Raw genomic sequence first — 18,349 nt, forward strand, 5'->3', positions numbered from 1 at the left:
AAGTACATGAACCCGTAAATGTGTCTATTATGAAAAATAATAAAGTTATACGCGTTCATATGAATCATTTACAGTTATTTAAAGAAATAATTGATTAAATGCTTAGAAAAAAAAAATTAATATAAAATAACGAGCTATTAAGTAGGTAAATAAATATATAAACAATTTAGAAATTAGAATAAGTGTAATTTAATAATTGACATCGAAATCAAAGTACTAATCTAGTTATAAATTGTTTTAGGGTTATCATAGGTCTGTTTGTTTTACACACACCAACACACGGAACACAACACGCATTATACAATATTACACACGTGAGCAATCACTCGGGACTTTATTTTGAAAATAAAGGATCCGTCAGGATCATAAACACACAATGGACACTTTTGACTTATGTTAATTTAACAATTTATAATGAACGAGGGAAAATTTTTGACACATATTTAGACACTACGAAACAATATTGCATTGAAAACGAATTAATTCCATCAAAATCTAATATTATTTGTCAAAATTTTAGAACCGTATTTACCGATTTTACCAACGAAATTTTGAAAAAAGGGCTAACATTTTAGAAACATTGGGACATCCTTCTAAAAGGGGGAGGAGAGGATTAATTAATGGAGTAGGTAATTTAGCAAATATTTTGTTCGGAATTTGTGATGATAATTTTAATAATTTATTACAGTTACAACAATCTGAAAAAAATGAGTTAAATATTATAAAATCTCAGACGAGAGTCATTAAAGCAGTAGTTAAACAATCTGTACAGAGTTATAGAGATACTACGTTCTTACGAGATAAAATCAACGAGTTTATTGCAGATATAAGAAATATATCAGATCAAGTAATTAATAAAACAAGTGAGTTAGATCACAAAACACGAATACATGATTCGTATTTGTTGTTAAATTTACTACTAAGTCAGTATGCATTCGAGACCAATTATATTTCAGAAATTATAAATTTGGTACGGGCAGGTCAAATACACTCGGGAGTGTTATCAATTGAGGCATTACGGGAAAGTATGAGGGAGATTAAATTATCATTACCCAAAGGTACATCATTACCGATTGATTTAGACAATATTGAACCTTATAATTTATATCAATTATCGGAAGTCAGTGTAGTATATAAAAATCAATTATTAATGTATAATATAAAGATACCGTTAATAGATCAACAAAATTTCAATTTGTATAATATAATTCCGATGCCGATTAAAATTAAAAATAAACAGTTCGCGTACGTACAAAACACTTATGATTATATCGCGATAAGTCCTTCGAATGAATATTTTACGACCTTTACACCACAACAATTAAACACTTGTAAACGAATACTTAATTACTTTATTTGTTATGCCGTACAACCCGTACATTCTAAAAATTCTAATACTAACTGTGAAATGGCGTTATTTACGAAACAAAAGGAGAAAACACAAATGTGTAAATATTTATATTTTGAATTACATGGAAGTATATTCCATAAATTAGAGTTTAAGAACACGTGGCTATATACAGTAGGAAAAGAGAATTTAGTATTAACGTGTGGAGTAGATGAGTTATCTGAAACTATAGAGTTAGTAGGAACAGGTTTGTTAAGTATTGACGAACAATGTAAAGGTTATGCCAGTCAAAATATATTACACCAAGTTACAACGGTTCAAACTCAAAATTAGTGGACATAATACCAGAAACTAAGATAATTACAGGGGGGAAAAATTTAGAGCAGAATATTACATTTAAAATACTAACGTCTAGGAATATGGGGAAAATTGAAAAACTACATGATTTAAATTCTATATCTAGTTCGTTAGATGACATAAATAGAGAAATTGATTATCAACTAACGAAACAATCAGTACGAGAAGTACATAGAAATCATAACTATATATTTTATAGCATTATAATTTTGTTTATATTCATGATAATTTGTGCTTTGTTTAAAAAATATTGTATTAACACAACACCACCTCCGACACCGTTACGTGATTACGATCCCGTACATTTTGTTACCATCAAAGTAACTGAGGTATGAAATAAGGTAGAATTATTATATTAACCATTGTATGAAATTATATATTGTAATAGTTTTAGTAGAGAAAAAAAAATTTTATATTTTATTTTATTTTGTTTACATATAATTTCATTCTAGGGATGGAGGAATGTAATAATCCTCATCATCATTATTATTATTAGTATATAAATTAATACTGTTATATCTATATATGTATATATTATTGTGTATAAGTACTATTATCTAACATGCATTGACTTTGTAAGAATACCAGATATACGGAAAGCGTGTATATAGTTCAGAGGTGATGTCTAAGATTAGAACCTCATTAGAATTTGTCGGTCATCACATTTACAAGGTGATACCGTTTAGCTTAAATAGGAAAGCGATAGGGATAGTAAGGGAGTTGATTACTGGAGACGACGTGAGTACGTTCTTGAATACATCTATTCAAGACGTTTGTTACTTTTAATAAAAACACTTTGAGTATACGTAAATTTGTGTGTCTTTATTATTATACCTCTAATTCAAATTTGAGTGCTGAAGCGGACACGTTACAACATTTTGGTGGCAGCGGTGTGTCGAATGTTTTAAGCTACAATTTGAATTGGAACAATACAACGTCAATCTAAATCTGAAATAAACGAAATCAAGCAACAATTATTTGGTCAACTACAATAAACATAAATCAACTACAATCAACAGAACATTTGAATTCAATTAACAGAACTTCAACTACAATCAACATAAGTCAACTTCAATCAACAGAACATCCAACTACAATCAACAGAACATTCGAATTCAATCAACAGAAATTCAACGACAATCAACAAAGAAATTCTAATACAATCAACATCAATTCAAAAAAAAAAAGAGCATGCAATTTTTATGGTAATATAATACTTTATTTATGTCAGTATAAGATACAGAATTAGAGTGGTTTTTCACTTTATCTCGTAGAGTAGCAGAGGAGGAACAAAGAGAAAATTACTTGTCACATTTATCAATTTTAACGGGACAAATAGAACATATTAAAATGAGCAAATTAAGTTTTGATAGTGCGATTAGGATGTTGACAGAATTTGCGGGATTACCATCCCAGGATTTAAATCTGTTCGAAAAAAAATGCGAGTTCGTTTTTAAACATATTGAGGAGGCAATTGTTGGTGACGTGTTAGAAGCGTTACTATGCAATTTATCCGGCAAAGCGTTATGTATCACTCAGCATAAAACAATTTAAAATTATAAAGATTTGATAACAATCCTTAGAGCGAATTTTGGGAACAACTTTTCGGAGACGTGCTTATCAAAACAACTTAATTCGATTACACAGGCTAAATTCGGAAAAGTCCAAGACTATGCAGGTAGAGTATAATTAGCTCTTTATAGATTAATTAACGAAATTACGAAGGGTAAATCTAGTACGGAAAGTAAAACTATATCTAAGGTATTGACAACAGAAGCACAAAACATTTTTGTAGACGGGTTATATTTTCAGATTAGAACAGTATTAAGGGCAATGAAATTAGGTAGTCTTGAAGAGATGATTAAGGCAGCGTTAGAAGAGGAACAGGCGTTAGAAAATTTAAAGCCAAAATTTTCATCTCCCCGTAAAAATTAACTCAGACTCCCCAAATTACTACTACTTACGTATATATTAATAATAATGATATATTCAATAATAGACATAAATGCTGCAGGGAGCACGTAACCCCGGGCGGCATACATCAATAAAACTAATAGTAATAATATCAGTAATCCCGGAAAGCCTACATCGATAGGAGTACAGGACTAATAGTAATAACATCAATGGTACCGCGCAACACGTGATAAGTATATGCACGCATTATCCATATTTTAGGAAAAACAAATAATATAATATGCATAAAAGATCATGACTTTGTACAAAATATATATTCCTAAAATAACATAATTATACGAATGACGTCTAAAAGTGACCTCAGGAGTACTGTAATAATCTTCATCATAATTATTATTATTAGTATATAAATTAATACTGTTATATCTATATATGTATATATTATTGTGTATAAGTACTATTATCTAACATGCATTGACTTTGTAAGAATACCAGATATACGGAAAGCGTGTATATAGTTCAGAGGTGATGTCTAAGATTAGAACCTCATTAGAATTTGTCGGTCATCACATTTACAAGGTGATACCGTTTAGCTTAAATAGGAAAGCGATAGGGATAGTAAGGGAGTTGATTACTGGAGACGACGTGAGTACGTTCTTGAATACATCTATTCAAGACGTTTGTTACTTTTAATAAAAACACTTTGAGTATACGTAAATTTGTGTGTCTTTATTATTATACCTCTAATTCAAATTCGAGTGCTGAAGCGGACACGTTACAACAGTACGCAGAGATATACCGTTTTATACTAAAAATGCCATAGGAGGGAGCTATTAGGAATACCCGACGAGGTACGTCGATGGACAAGTGTCCATCAGAAGAGCACCAGCAGATAAACCACCAAGTCAAATATTAAGTCATCGAGTCACATCTCGTTTACCAAAGTTTATTAGTTAATCATTTTGGACTTTGAATATTTACGTTAAATTAAAAATAAATATACATAACTCATACATTCGACTTGTTATTTATTTAAAAATACTTCATTATTGAGCTGAAGTAGTTGGTTCGTTACAAAATTGGCGCTGTGGACAGGGTGTCTCAAAAGATACTAAGAAGAACAGAAAAACAATTAAAAAATTTTTCGAAAATTTTAAAAATTTTTCCTAATCTTCTTAATTCAATCAAGGAGGAAAATTCTTCACTGGATCACCGTTGGCAGATTGATCACCTTAAAGCAACTCCGAGAAAGAATCCTGTACAACTACGTAATATAGCCAACTACAATCAACCAACCAAATGGAAGCACCCGCAGTAGAAGTTGTTCCAGAGGAAGTGAGCGTATAGTGTCCCACCTAATCTATTCCAAATTAAAATTCAACATGAATTAATGGGGGGAAATTTCTATGCTATATTTTATTTTATTTTATTTTTTTTTTTTGAAAGTCAGAGACTTTCATCTTAGAGGGGAGGGATGTAGTAAACCCAAAAGCCATTATATTATTTTAAATAAAATAAGTAAAATAATAAATTATACATAGTATAATTTATGAGTAGTAACGTAGGTATTAATATAATCCTAAATAACAGGAAACATAGAGCAAATGTGAAAACAACAAGTTGTTTTACCGAGTCACAGAATAGTGCAATTCAACTATATCAGGGATGTATTAATACCCACAGCTATAATACGATATAAAACAATATCACGTAGAATAAATTATACATTTAGTATAATTTATAATGGGTAATGTAGGTAGTAATATGCAATGTAAAATAGGCCTAAATAACAGGAAGCGTGGATCAGAGATCGATGGATCTAGTCCCATCATAATGCAATTTGACATTACTAGGGAAGTAATATTAGAATATAGATATCACGCCACCAATACGTCATTGTTAGAACCCGCATAAATACGGGTAGAGCACCTACTATTACTTAGAAGATAGTCAGCCCTCGTCGTAGGTCTATCAAACTCACGACAGTGCTTATAGTTATTTTGTAATTCAAATTTGTAATAATAAAGTGTTATGTAATTGTCATATTTAAAAAGTCTAAAAAGTGTTATTAATTATTTACCTATCTTTCTCAACCACGACTCAAGACGACAACGAACGTGCTACGTCGTTTAAATAATTATTGTATTAGTGTTCGACGTGTCCTTCACGGCGATCACTACATTACAAATCAAAAGCAATGAACATCGAAGTGTTATTGTAGAACAAAATTAAATGGTACAAAGGCAGAGCACGGAGACAATACTTGGGGAAGAACCGGCAACATCAGAAGCAACGGCTCCTCCTATAACAGAAGAAGCACAATCAGCACACGCATACACTCTCTACCCGACCCTCAAGACATACTATTGATTGGAACCTACGGCTCCAATTTTACAGGAGAGGCATGTAGTAAACCGTATTACGTAAATACACAGCTTACTTTAATTATGTATAAATAGGTAACATTTCCATGACGCAGAGTAAATCCTTGTACTTTGTACTTTTTGACCTGTTGTCATTGATCCTATTATTGTAAATTCCATATTTATGGAAACAGATAATTAACTTATTTTTATTACGTAAAACACTTATAAGCATGTACATTTCTATAAGCCAATCCCGTGGCTCCTTAGAGATCACGCCACGGGCATACATTGATATAAATATAACATTTAAGTAGTCACTAAGTTAGAATTATTTTACTTTAGCTTAACCGCACATAGTTCTCAGGCACGAGCGTAACCTCTGTCTACAAATTTTACTTGTAAACTTATTGTTTAATATATGTAATATAATATCTACATTACTAGTTTTATTCGTGTAAACCTTTTATTCATATTATTTCTATAACCAGGCCCAACAACTAGACGTCGGACTTCGTCATTAAATAGATTAAGTGTACAAGTGTAGTACGAGAGTACTACAGTTTGTACTGCGTTTGATTTTTTTAAAATTCTGGATTTTACCATATTTTTCCTAAATTATAATTAATATGTTTATGACATTTAGTGATGATAATTGTACATAAATTTATAAATATTAATGATATATTAATTATTATTATAATGTTGTATCCTTACATTGATTTCTTCAACATCTGAATTTTGTGCACTCATGTTTAACGATATTAGTGAACACTCTGACTGTTGCTGACTATCTTCTAACAAATGGTAGGTGGTTAACCAATATTTATATGAAGTCTAACAATGAAAACTGTGATTGACTATAATTATCCCTCGTTATAACTATACTGCTAACTTGTATATTATGTGCATAGGTGTGAACCACTTGTTGTTTCCACCTTTCGATCTTAGTTTCCTATTACTATGCTTTTAATGTAAGGATATTAATACATACATTATATTGATTTATAATATGACGTGCAACAATGACTACTTGTAATGTGATAGACTAAAATCTAAAATTATCCCTCGTTACTGCTGACGTGTTTATTATGTATGTAGATGTGAACACCTTGTTGTTTCCACCTTTTGATATAAGTTTCCCATTACTTTCTCAGTAATCTATCATTCATATATATACATATGTATATATTATTAAACAGTTTTAAATATAATGTTATTGTTACGTACCCACGTATTAAGTAGTCATATATTAACCATGTACAGCGCGCCACACGTTTCTAATAATATTTGACACTATAACTAATAAGGCATTTAGTATAGTATAACATGCGGAGGTCGTTGCAAAAGCGTAGAGAAAATAATTAAACTATATAAGGTGTCGTCACACGTATCTTTCCTGGAAAGCCAACACCCTACGAAGGATACGAGTCGACCAGCATACCAAATTCGAGACCAGAACTCTGTCTCATGACCGAGCTTAGCCACTACTGCAACCACCCACTCCAAAGGACACAATCATATAAATAGAAGCCCAGGACAAGACCTGTTCAGATAGTTAGGGACACTCAGAGTCAGGTCGTAACACCACTCACAGTTTAAATTCTATCTTAAAGAATCGTAATACCACTCTTCTACACCATATATTATAACATTGTAATTTTGTACTACGTTAATAAACATTCATCATACCTATTATACATCACGTATTTCATTTCTGCGTTGATGTATATATCGACGTCGGTTGGGACGTAACATTATTTAATATACCTAACATTATGTATTTTCATGAAAATTCAAGCTCGACACGTACCACAGCAGTGTATTGTCGTGAGTAGTATATAAATGTATGTCCTGGGACAGTTTTCAATTTTCATATTATATCAATAAAAGATCACAAAGAAAACAATATGGAAAAAGATCAGAAAATTGAAATGCAATAATAATAAAAATATTTTCCGCAAAACTTATTAAATTAATTAATTAAATTGCAAATGTAATATTTCTTAAAAATATTTTTTAATAGAATTGTTCTATTTAAAATAAAAATCTAAATGAAAAAAAATGAATTAAAAACTTATATATTTAAACGCGTTAAATATCAAATATTTTTCTAATCTTTTTGATTTTGATTTCTAATTAGTGTATTGAGATGGTTTACAAAATCATTTCTATCTATATTTATTTTATGATGTCCCCAAGCTAATGTATCAATACAATTTTCCAAAATAAATCTTTTATAATCATAAACACTTAAAGCTTTTTTGTTTTGTTCTACAGTAAAAATATCATGTTTCTTAGTTCTAAATAAATTTTGTTTAATATATTTTGATTTTTTTGTTAGTAAACAATTTTCAAAATCATTAAAACATATTTTATTTTCTACAACATTTTTTTTAACACCTTTAGCTTTTTACAGTTAACAGAAATAGGAGAGGGCTCATAAACATTATAGGTAGTGCTATGAAAACGCTATTTGGAGTATGTGACGATGATTGCACCAAAGAAACTAATAAAAATATTGAAAAAATTGAAAATAGTAATGAAAATAGTTACACATTTTAAAAAGTCAGACTACTGTTGTAAAGGCAGCAGTACAAGGAATAGGGAACACAACCACTGAAATGAATAAACTACATGAGGAATTAGTAGAAAAACAAGGTGAAATTTATAAGAACTTAAATGCAGCTGCTAATCATACATATACTATAGAAACAATGAGACTAAGTCATAGGATACATAACATTTTTACTGAATTAATCACACAATTTTCTTATGAAACTACGACTATAAGTGCTATTATAAAAAAGGCCTATGGGCCTATGGGCCCTCATGGCCATGCCATGGCGTAGCGACGGTTGATTACGTCCAAGGTCAATTTGTTGTTGGTAACGTTGGTTATTAAGTATTCTTCGAATATTTGAGCAAGCATCCAGCTTAACTATTTTGTGACCTATGACGTAATATGATATTTTCTTAATCAGCGATTATTAATTGCTAATCTAAGTATCAAATTTACAATAACAACGCATTGTTCGTGTTAATATAAATAGGGCCTAAATGTAATAAGCATTCAGTCTGTTTTCGATTGCCTAGAAAGTAACTCTGTTCCACAGTAGTGTTGTACTAACCAGAGTTACGAGTAAATATAATCGTTTACAAAGTATGTCTTTTTTTGAATGTCAAAACGAAGTAATGAATAATCAAAAGGAATAACAATCCTCCAGCAGTGGATCGATAAAGCGAAAAAGCGAAAGACATTGCACTCCATCGAAAAAATCGAAAATATTAACGAAAACAATGACGTCACCAGTACAAGAAAATATTTTGGAGGAGACAGTCCAGGACGAAGTGACAATAATGAAGGAGAAATTGCTGAAAGTGAAATTGGTCGATTTGAAGGTGTGGGTGAAGGAGAACATGGATCAGGATTTGACAGAGGAGGAAGCCCTTTTAGATTTTTGCGAGATCTTGTTGCCCTCCCAGGAGAACCAATACTCTCCCCTAGTCACAATATTGATTATATGCATTTTGTGCCCATCGAAAGTGTTAGAGACAGTTATGAATCCGAAGTTATGGATGGCCAAGAATATTCAACAAGTGTGGGAGGACAATATGATTCTGAGCCCGACGAACATGACGACACTTTATCTTCACATCAGGAAGTTTGTGATGACGTCGTTGAAAGGCTTAGACGTTCAATGGCTGCTAAATTTGTCTCTGGAATCCACAGGTATTTATTTTATACATAATTAAATATAAATATATTTAATTATTTTTTTTTAATAGATATGTGTCTCGTGTCATTGTGCCACGTGGAACTAACGGAGTTGAAAACTGTTTGCGAGAACTGGAATCGCTTATTGATAGATACCCCCCGTGACACTTCTACATTGTTGCAGCCCACGGAGACCACGTCCACATTTCTCACATATGCGGGTACAGCGGACAAACTTGTCGGTGCCCCTTCATCCTTCGAGGCTCATTTTGGTGCAAAGACAGAAGACGTGGACTTCGTAGGATTACTAGAGCAGTCGACATGCAACTAAGAGATTACGTCAACATACTGCGATACTTATCTTCGGGCGGCAGACGCATCCATAGCGTTGGAGGGTTCAGAGAAGATGTCGGACTATTTAATCGATATCAACATTTATCAGTTAGTATTATGGTAGTATATTATGAAAATACGTAATAATTTTATTAATAGAAAAAAAATATTATACAATAAAATAGTGGGATTTAAATTAATTAAAAAAAATTTAACCGATTTGAACTTTCGTGAAAATTTAAATGCTTATTCAGAGTTAGAAAACAGTTTTGAATTAAAAAAATTTAGTGAAGTATTGAATATAAATATTACAGATGCGTATTTTCATTTCAAAATGTTTTGTGAAACACATATAAACTTAATTAATGTCAATGAAAACGAATACGGTTATAATTATATAAAACACCATATATTGAAAAATTTTAAATTAAAAAGTAATAATCAAAATTTAAATTGTTTAAATTGTGGTATGATACATAGTAAAAAGTTAAATAAAAATAATTATAAAAAAATGAATAAAATATATACTTAATGTCATTATGACCAATGTGTAAACATAATGAAAAATTGTAAAAAATATTTAAAAAAAATGTATTTATTAATTTATTTAGGCGCAAAGATATATGGGACAAGCCGAAGGGGGATTATTGGCGTGGAGCTACAGCGAGGTGTCGTGGGACGTTCCCTGCCAATCACCAGGCCGTGACGTATGCATCGAAAATAGTAACACTGTTGGGTCAGAAAATGATGCCGATGAAAAACGTAAAAAAGATACGCAAAACCCCGGGCTTCAATCGGTAAATGGTCCTCTCACTATACCTCAATTATTATATGAATACCCTTGTTGTCCACCTGATGCTTACAAAAACATTAAAGAATATTATTTAAATTCTAACCTTAACTATCTTTGCGCTAAAGATAAATATGTAGAACGTGATTTAGAATTATGGACTATTAAAATTATGCATTGGACATTAAAAGATTTTGATAATTATTACAAAGACGATAAATTTCATCCTTATTTTAACGCTTACAATAGAAATTTTGATTTGGTTTATTATAACATTGACGAGTCATTACGTATTGCTAATGAGTTATTATTATATCAATTCGAAAACAATAAAGAAAATATTTATTATTTCTTAACTGACGTATTAAATGTTATTGATAAACGTATTCCAAAGTGTAACACATTAGCAATATTAGCACCACCTAATGCAGGTAAAAATTATTTTTTTGACGCTGTTGCATCATTTTTCATTAATTATGGTTGTTTAGGAACAGCTAATAAAACTAATAATTTTGCTTTCATGGAAGCTGCTGGTAAAAGGTTAGTTCTTTGGAATGAGCCTAATTATGAAGCAAACCATGTAAACGAATTAAAAGCATTATTAGGTGGTGACTCTTGTCGTGTATCAGTCAAGTATAAATCCGATCAAGCTTTACAAGGCCCTCCTATTACCTGTTAATCTAAATTACCCATGGGGTCAAAACCGAATGAAATTTATGAATTAAGTAAGATAACTAAAATGGCCGTATATTATAGTAGAAACCAAATCGTTTTCCTAATTAAAATACCATTAGTAATCGAACTAGAGCTGACATTGTTCAAAATAATACCTATTCCACACAAATTTGATTTCCATCATAGTATAATTTTAAAACCAGAATTCCAATATGTAGGAATAACCAGATATAGGAAACAGTTTACAACATTCACTGAAACCCAATTACTAAGTTGTACAGAAACTGTAATTTTCAATATATGTCCAGAATTTCAACCCGTACAACATGAATCAATTATGTAACCTTGTGAAGTTTCATTATTCAAAAATCCAGATGAGTTACCTAGTAACTGCGAAGCAGGAATTATAGTAATTACCAAAATTGTTTATCATAAACTAAAGTATGCCAAGTATGGATTTATACCACTACTAGTGACACATTAACTATAACATGTCAAGGCAAACAAGAACCATACATAGTAAAATTACAAAATCAAGGATTAATCAATTTAAAGCTGGAATGTAGAGCTTACTCCAACGATATAGTCTTAAATCCCACCAGAGAGGTTAAGTCAAAATATTATGTAAATTTCATACCCAAATTAGGAACAGGAAGCTTGACATTAAGAATTCCACAACTCGAAGCCATAACAATACCAAAGTACACACAGAAACATGATTTATTAAAATTAGTTAATGTACATGAGTTAGCCCATTCTTTGAGAGACATCCGATCAATGATAGACAAGGAAACGGATAGGCAGAGTGGAAATGCAGAAGATACTAAATATTATATGTCTTATGCTTTATTAGGATTGATTTTATTTATATTAATTTTAATATTAGTAATATATATATAATGTATCGTTACACTAATGTGTTGAAAAGAACCCGTACTAGGAGGGCGATACAAATAAGTGAACCTATTAGTAAAAGTAAATTTTATACACAACAAATGTATGAAACAATGAACAGATATAACCCACATTCATATGAGCTACAAGGACCGGTAATGCAATGTAAGTCGTATGAAGGTAACGAGATAATTAAAAACAAAAATATGCAAAATAATGAAATAGCAGGTACAAGTAAATTAAATACAGGTGCTAGATTACCGTCAATAATGAATAATTGAAATTATTGATTTGAAACAAGTATAACAAATTATAATGTAATTAGTCAATAATTAATTAATGTGATTAATATAAAAATGTTCATGTTATATATAGAAAAAATACCCACAAATTCGTAATCATAGATTTCGAATTCACCAAAATCCACGAGACCAGTATGGTACTGATATCAGGTGCTATATTAAATAGTCTGGACCGTTTTAAAATAAGAAACTTGGAAGGAAGACTGTTATATTTACTAGAAGACCAGGAAATAAGACCAATAAAAGACAAGGAAATATTAGTGGCACGAACAGCCTTAGCACGAATCTTTAGGACAAAAACGGAGATGAGAGACATCTGTTGAGATCAACTCAATCAAAGTTTGAAGGCACCAGTAAATAGCCTAAATGTAACATACATAAGGAACTATATAATGCGAAACAACAAGATTAACATTAGCACAATCATACTAAAAAGGTTAGGATTAACAGAATTTCCGTTATTAAATTTACGTTGTTGCGACAAATATTTAAATCAACAATTCTATTTACAACTAGAAAGAGTAGAACCTAAGGAACTAATTTTCGAAGTAGAAGTAGGGTATTATGATATATCGGGAAGGACATTTAACCTTACCGAAGGTCATAATTTAATATGTAAAAAGAAACATAAAGCAACTCACGCCCACGACCCACACACAGATGTTATATACACAAAATGTATTTTCGACTATGTGGTTGGGATATACAAATATGAAAATCTAATTGGTCATTTTCCTGGTTAACAAAAAGAATTATTTTACAGTTTTTAACATGAGTACATTTGAAGTTTGATTGAAGCATGGTTACTCGACCTTTAGTAAGACGGTAACCATGTGACATAAAAATGGATATTACTTATTCTTGTTATAGTTATTTAACTAAGCACACTTATTATTATATTGGTCAATAATGCCATTGGAGATTTTAAATATTATATCATTTGTTAAATATTATGATTAACAAACATTTATTGTAATTAATGAGTATCTAATCATAAACTAACATAAAAATGTTATTAATGTATTGAAAATTATTGTAATATTATCATAAACAATTTACTAATCATATATTATTGTATTAAATTAGAGAGATTAATAAGAAAATTATATACTATAATTAACCGCCGGCTACGACGGTTGATTACCGTCCCAAGGTCAGTATGTAGTAGTTGTTGTTGTAGTTAAAATATATTTCATATATTTGAGCAAGCATCCAGCTCGATCAGTTTGCGCGTTATATAATATGTTATTATAGTTTATCAGTAATTATAAGATATCTAACTATCATGTTACAATAACATCCATTGTTCCTTTATATATAAATAGGGCCTTTGCATGTTCATTATTTAGTATGTTTTTGTTCTTTACGAAAGTAACACAGCTCTACAGTGTATTTCACTAAGCTTGATACGAGTAATAAAGTACATAATATTATTGAACGGACATGTCTTTTATATGCCCAAACGACAGCGAAGTAATGGAATCAATTTGCGAACAATCCACAAGTGGGTCGGTGAAACGAAAAAGCGAACGCACACCATCCGTAAGCAAAAAACAGAAGAGGAAGACTTCCACGTCAATATCACCTATACCGGAAGCTATACAACAACTGACAGTGAAGGAGAAGGTTCTTTCAGTGAACCTGGTCGATCTAGTGGAGTGGAGTCAACAGAACCTGAGCTTGAATCTGACGGAGGAAGTAGCCCTTTTAGATTTTTGCGAGGATATCTTTCCGACGAAAACAAACGAATACCCAGTGGTGACTTTAATTTTAATAATATTTATAATTTGCCCACGGACAATTTTGGAGACGGTACTTCATCCGAAGAAGTGGATGGACACGAAGCTACAATCAGCTTGGGAAGAAACAATGATACTGAACCCTCAGACACTGACGAAACAGTTCCAACTCATGAGGAAATATATGAAGAAGGACTTATGGAACTTGGACGTACAATGGCTGCAAAATTTGTATCAGGAATCCATAGGTAATTAAATTATATTATAAATTAATTATTTTTCTAATTAATTTTTTTTTTTTAGATACGTTTCCAGAATCATTGTGCCGGATGGAATTGGCGGAATTTCGCAGTGTTTGCGCGAGTTGGATTTCCTTATTACAAAGTACCCGCCAGCCCATTATTATATCGTCTCAGAACACAACGACCATATCCACGTCTCCCATATCTGCCCCTACAGTGCGAACAGTTGCAGGTGCTCCTTCCTCGTTCGAGGAACATTTTGGGTTAAAAACGGAAGACGTGGACTTCGTAGAATTTCTCGAGCAATCGACCTCGGCCCAATCGATTGGAGAGACATACTGCGATACTTATCTACGGGCGGCAGACGCCTCCATTGCATTGGAGGCTTCCGAGAAGATGAGCGACTATTTGATAGATATAAACATTTATCAGTACGTATTATGGCGTTATATATTAAATTTGCGTTACACATTTTTAAATAGGAAAAAAATATTTTATAATAGGATATTCGGGTTCAATGTTATAAAAAACAGTATAAATCAATTAAATGATAATGAAAATATATACAATAGTATTTATGATATAGAACAAAGTCCAGAATTATATAATTTTACACGTGTTCTCAATTTAGATATAAACAACGCTTATTGGTTTTTTACGCAATTATTGTATACAGATTACAATTTAATCTATAGGTCAGAAGACGATTACGGTTATAATTTTATTAAAAATATGATTATTGAAAAATTGAAACCTAATTATACTAATTCACAATTTGTATGTAATTTTTGTGGTATGTACCACGATTTACGTAAAAACAGAATAAGTTATAGAAAAATGCATAGGATGTACACATTATGTAGTTATAAACAATGTGTTGATAGAATTAAAGAGTGTAATAAATTAATAGAATTGTAAATTTTTCAGGCGCAAAGATATATGGGACAAACCGAAGGGGGATTACTGGCTGGGTGCGATGGCGAGATGTCGTGGGACGTTCCCTGCCGACCACAGAGCCGTAGCCTACACATCGAGGATAATAAAAATGTTAGGGGAAAAAATGAACGGTCTAAAAAATATAAAAAAAATACGCAAGACACCGGGGTTCGGGCGGAAAACGGGCCGTTAACTATAACCGAATTGTTATATAAATTTCCTTGCACAACCCCCGATGCTTACAAAAATATTAAAGAATACTATATGAATGCTAACTTAAATTATCTTTGCGCTAATGATAAGTACGTAACTAGAGACATAGATTTATGGACCATTAAATTAATGCATTGGTCATTGAAAGATTATAGTAATTATTATAAAGATGAAACGGTGCACCCATATTTTAATGCATATAATAGATCGTTTGATCATGTTTATTTCGATGTAAATGAATCATTAAGAATAGCTAATGAATTATTAATGTATCAGTTTGATAATAACAGTGAAAATGTTTTTTATTTTTTAACTGATTTATTAAATATTTTAGACAAACGCGTTCCAAAATGAAATACACTAGCTGTTCTTGCGCCACCTAACGCTGGTAAAAATTATTTTTTTGACGCAGTTGCTTCCTTTTTTATAAATTATGGCTGTCTTGGTACAGCTAATAAAACTAATAACTTTGCTTTTATGGAAGCAGCTGGTAAAAGATTAGTATTGTGGAATGAACCGAATTATGAGGCTCATCATGTTAATGAACTTAAAGCGTTACTTGGTGGTGATTCATGTCGTGTAAGCGTCAAATATAAAGGTGATCAGGCACTCCAAGGTCCTCCTATAATTATTTTAACAAACGACAATCTATCAATATTCGGAATGTCTGCATTTAAATCACGTATAAAATTATATAATTGGCAAAGTGCACCGTTTCTTAGAGATTACGATAAAAAAATAAACCCATTATTTTTATTACAATTATTTTCTATGTATAATATATCTATTAATTAATGTCTGAGGGTTCAGTATCATTGTTTCTTCCCAAGCTGATTGTAGCTTCGTGTCCATCCACTTCTTCGGATGAAGTACCGTCTCCAAAATTGTCCGTGGGCAAATTATAAATATTATTAAAATTAAAGTCACCACTGGGTATTCGTTTGTTTTCGTCGGAAAGATATCCTCGCAAAAATCTAAAAGGGCTACTTCCTCCGTCAGATTCAAGCTCAGGTTCTGTTGACTCCACTCCACTAGATCGACCAGGTTCACTGAAAGAACCTTCTCCTTCACTGTCAGTTGTTGTATAGCTTCCGGTATAGGTGATATTGACGTGGAAGTCTTCCTCTTCTGTTTTTTGCTTACGGATGGTGTGCGTTCGCTTTTTCGTTTCACCGACCCACTTGTGGATTGTTCGCAAATTGATTCCATTACTTCGCTGTCGTTTGGGCATATAAAAGACATGTCCGTTCAATAATATTATGTACTTTATTACTCGTATCAAGCTTAGTGAAATACACTGTAGAGCTGTGTTACTTTCGTAAAGAACAAAAACATACTAAATAATGAACATGCAAAGGCCCTATTTATATATAAAGGAACAATGGATGTTATTGTAACATGATAGTTAGATATCTTATAATTACTGATAAACTATAATAACATATTATATAACGCGCAAACTGATCGAGCTGGATGCTTGCTCAAATATATGAAATATATTTTAACTACAACAACAACTACTACATACTGACCTTGGGACGGTAATCAACCGTCGTAGCCGGCGGCCGAAAAATGAAAAATGAAAAATGAAAATTACTATAAAATATAAATGAAACAGTTATATAATATAAGCTGAAATATAAATATATATATATATATATTGTTATGTAAATGAATATTGTTATGCTATGAAAACAAGAATACTGTTATGTTATGAAAAACAAAAATATTGTTATGTAATGAAAATTAATGTGTTAAAAAAATAAAAATAAAATATGTAAAATGGAAACCACTATGTCGTGAAAAGAAATTATGTAAATTGTCGTTATGACAATAATTAATAATTTATATATAATGTTATTGTAAACTTATGAACTATGTAATTATGTATGTTGTCCATGTTTTATGTAAACTTTCTTTTATGTACACATTTTCCGAATCAAATTCGGACTCATATTCGGAAGATTACGACGATACTGACGCTGATCCAAACTGGTCCTCGGAAAGTGAACCGGACGAAAATATTTACGAACGTGAATTATTGGATAATTGTAACGTAACTATTAATACGATTGGTAATAATTGGAATAACGATTTTTCTAATGGACAGCTAAATAGTCATATAATTTTTAATCCTGATGTAAATACTACTGGAATAAATCCAGATATAATTGAAACTATGTCTGATGCCAGTCCTATCGACTTTTTTTATCTTTTTTTTGACAAAGAAATTATTGACATGTTAGTGGTTGAAACAAACAGGTATGCTAATGCTAAAAAAAACACAGCAGGCTTATCTCGACATGCTAGAATTAGAAAATGGGTCGACACAAATGAGCAGGAAATTAAACTCTTTTTTGGTATTGTTATGTGGATGGGCATGGTGAAACTGCCATCAATTGCTCACTATTGGAAAAATTCTATATTATATTCTTGCAATATTCCAAAATGTATGTCCCGAAACAGGTTTGAAATTATTTTGAGTATGTTACACATTTCTGATAATGACAAAGCTCCTACTAATG

General features: G+C 31.3%; 1 protein-coding gene, 1 long non-coding RNA gene and 2 pseudogenes across 2 annotated transcripts in view; 3 read left to right on the forward strand and 1 right to left on the reverse strand.

Annotated features, from left to right (window-relative positions):
• Positions 1 to 2,199: 2,199 nt before the first annotated feature.
• LOC132935255 (uncharacterized) overlaps positions 2,200 to 18,349 on the reverse strand; it is an 89,922-nt gene continuing 73,772 nt past the window's right edge. The window contains exon 5 of the long non-coding RNA XR_009663198.1: positions 2,200 to 2,653. This is a non-coding gene — a long non-coding RNA (uncharacterized LOC132935255). The remainder of the gene's footprint in view (positions 2,654 to 18,349) is intronic.
• Positions 9,162 to 11,502, forward strand: LOC132935926 (uncharacterized; annotated as a pseudogene).
• On the forward strand, positions 11,515 to 13,454 carry LOC132935937 (uncharacterized; annotated as a pseudogene).
• LOC132935693 (uncharacterized) lies at positions 13,813 to 16,728 on the forward strand. Its single transcript, XM_061002309.1, has 3 exons — positions 13,813 to 14,681; positions 14,737 to 15,106; positions 15,603 to 16,728. Exons 1-3 carry the CDS (start codon positions 14,149 to 14,151, stop codon positions 16,176 to 16,178), a joined length of 1,479 nt encoding a protein of 492 aa, XP_060858292.1. The 5' UTR covers positions 13,813 to 14,148; the 3' UTR covers positions 16,179 to 16,728.

Source organism: Metopolophium dirhodum, chromosome 1, assembly GCF_019925205.1.
Source record: "Metopolophium dirhodum isolate CAU chromosome 1, ASM1992520v1, whole genome shotgun sequence".
Classification (NCBI taxonomy): Eukaryota; Metazoa; Arthropoda; class Insecta; order Hemiptera; family Aphididae; genus Metopolophium; species Metopolophium dirhodum.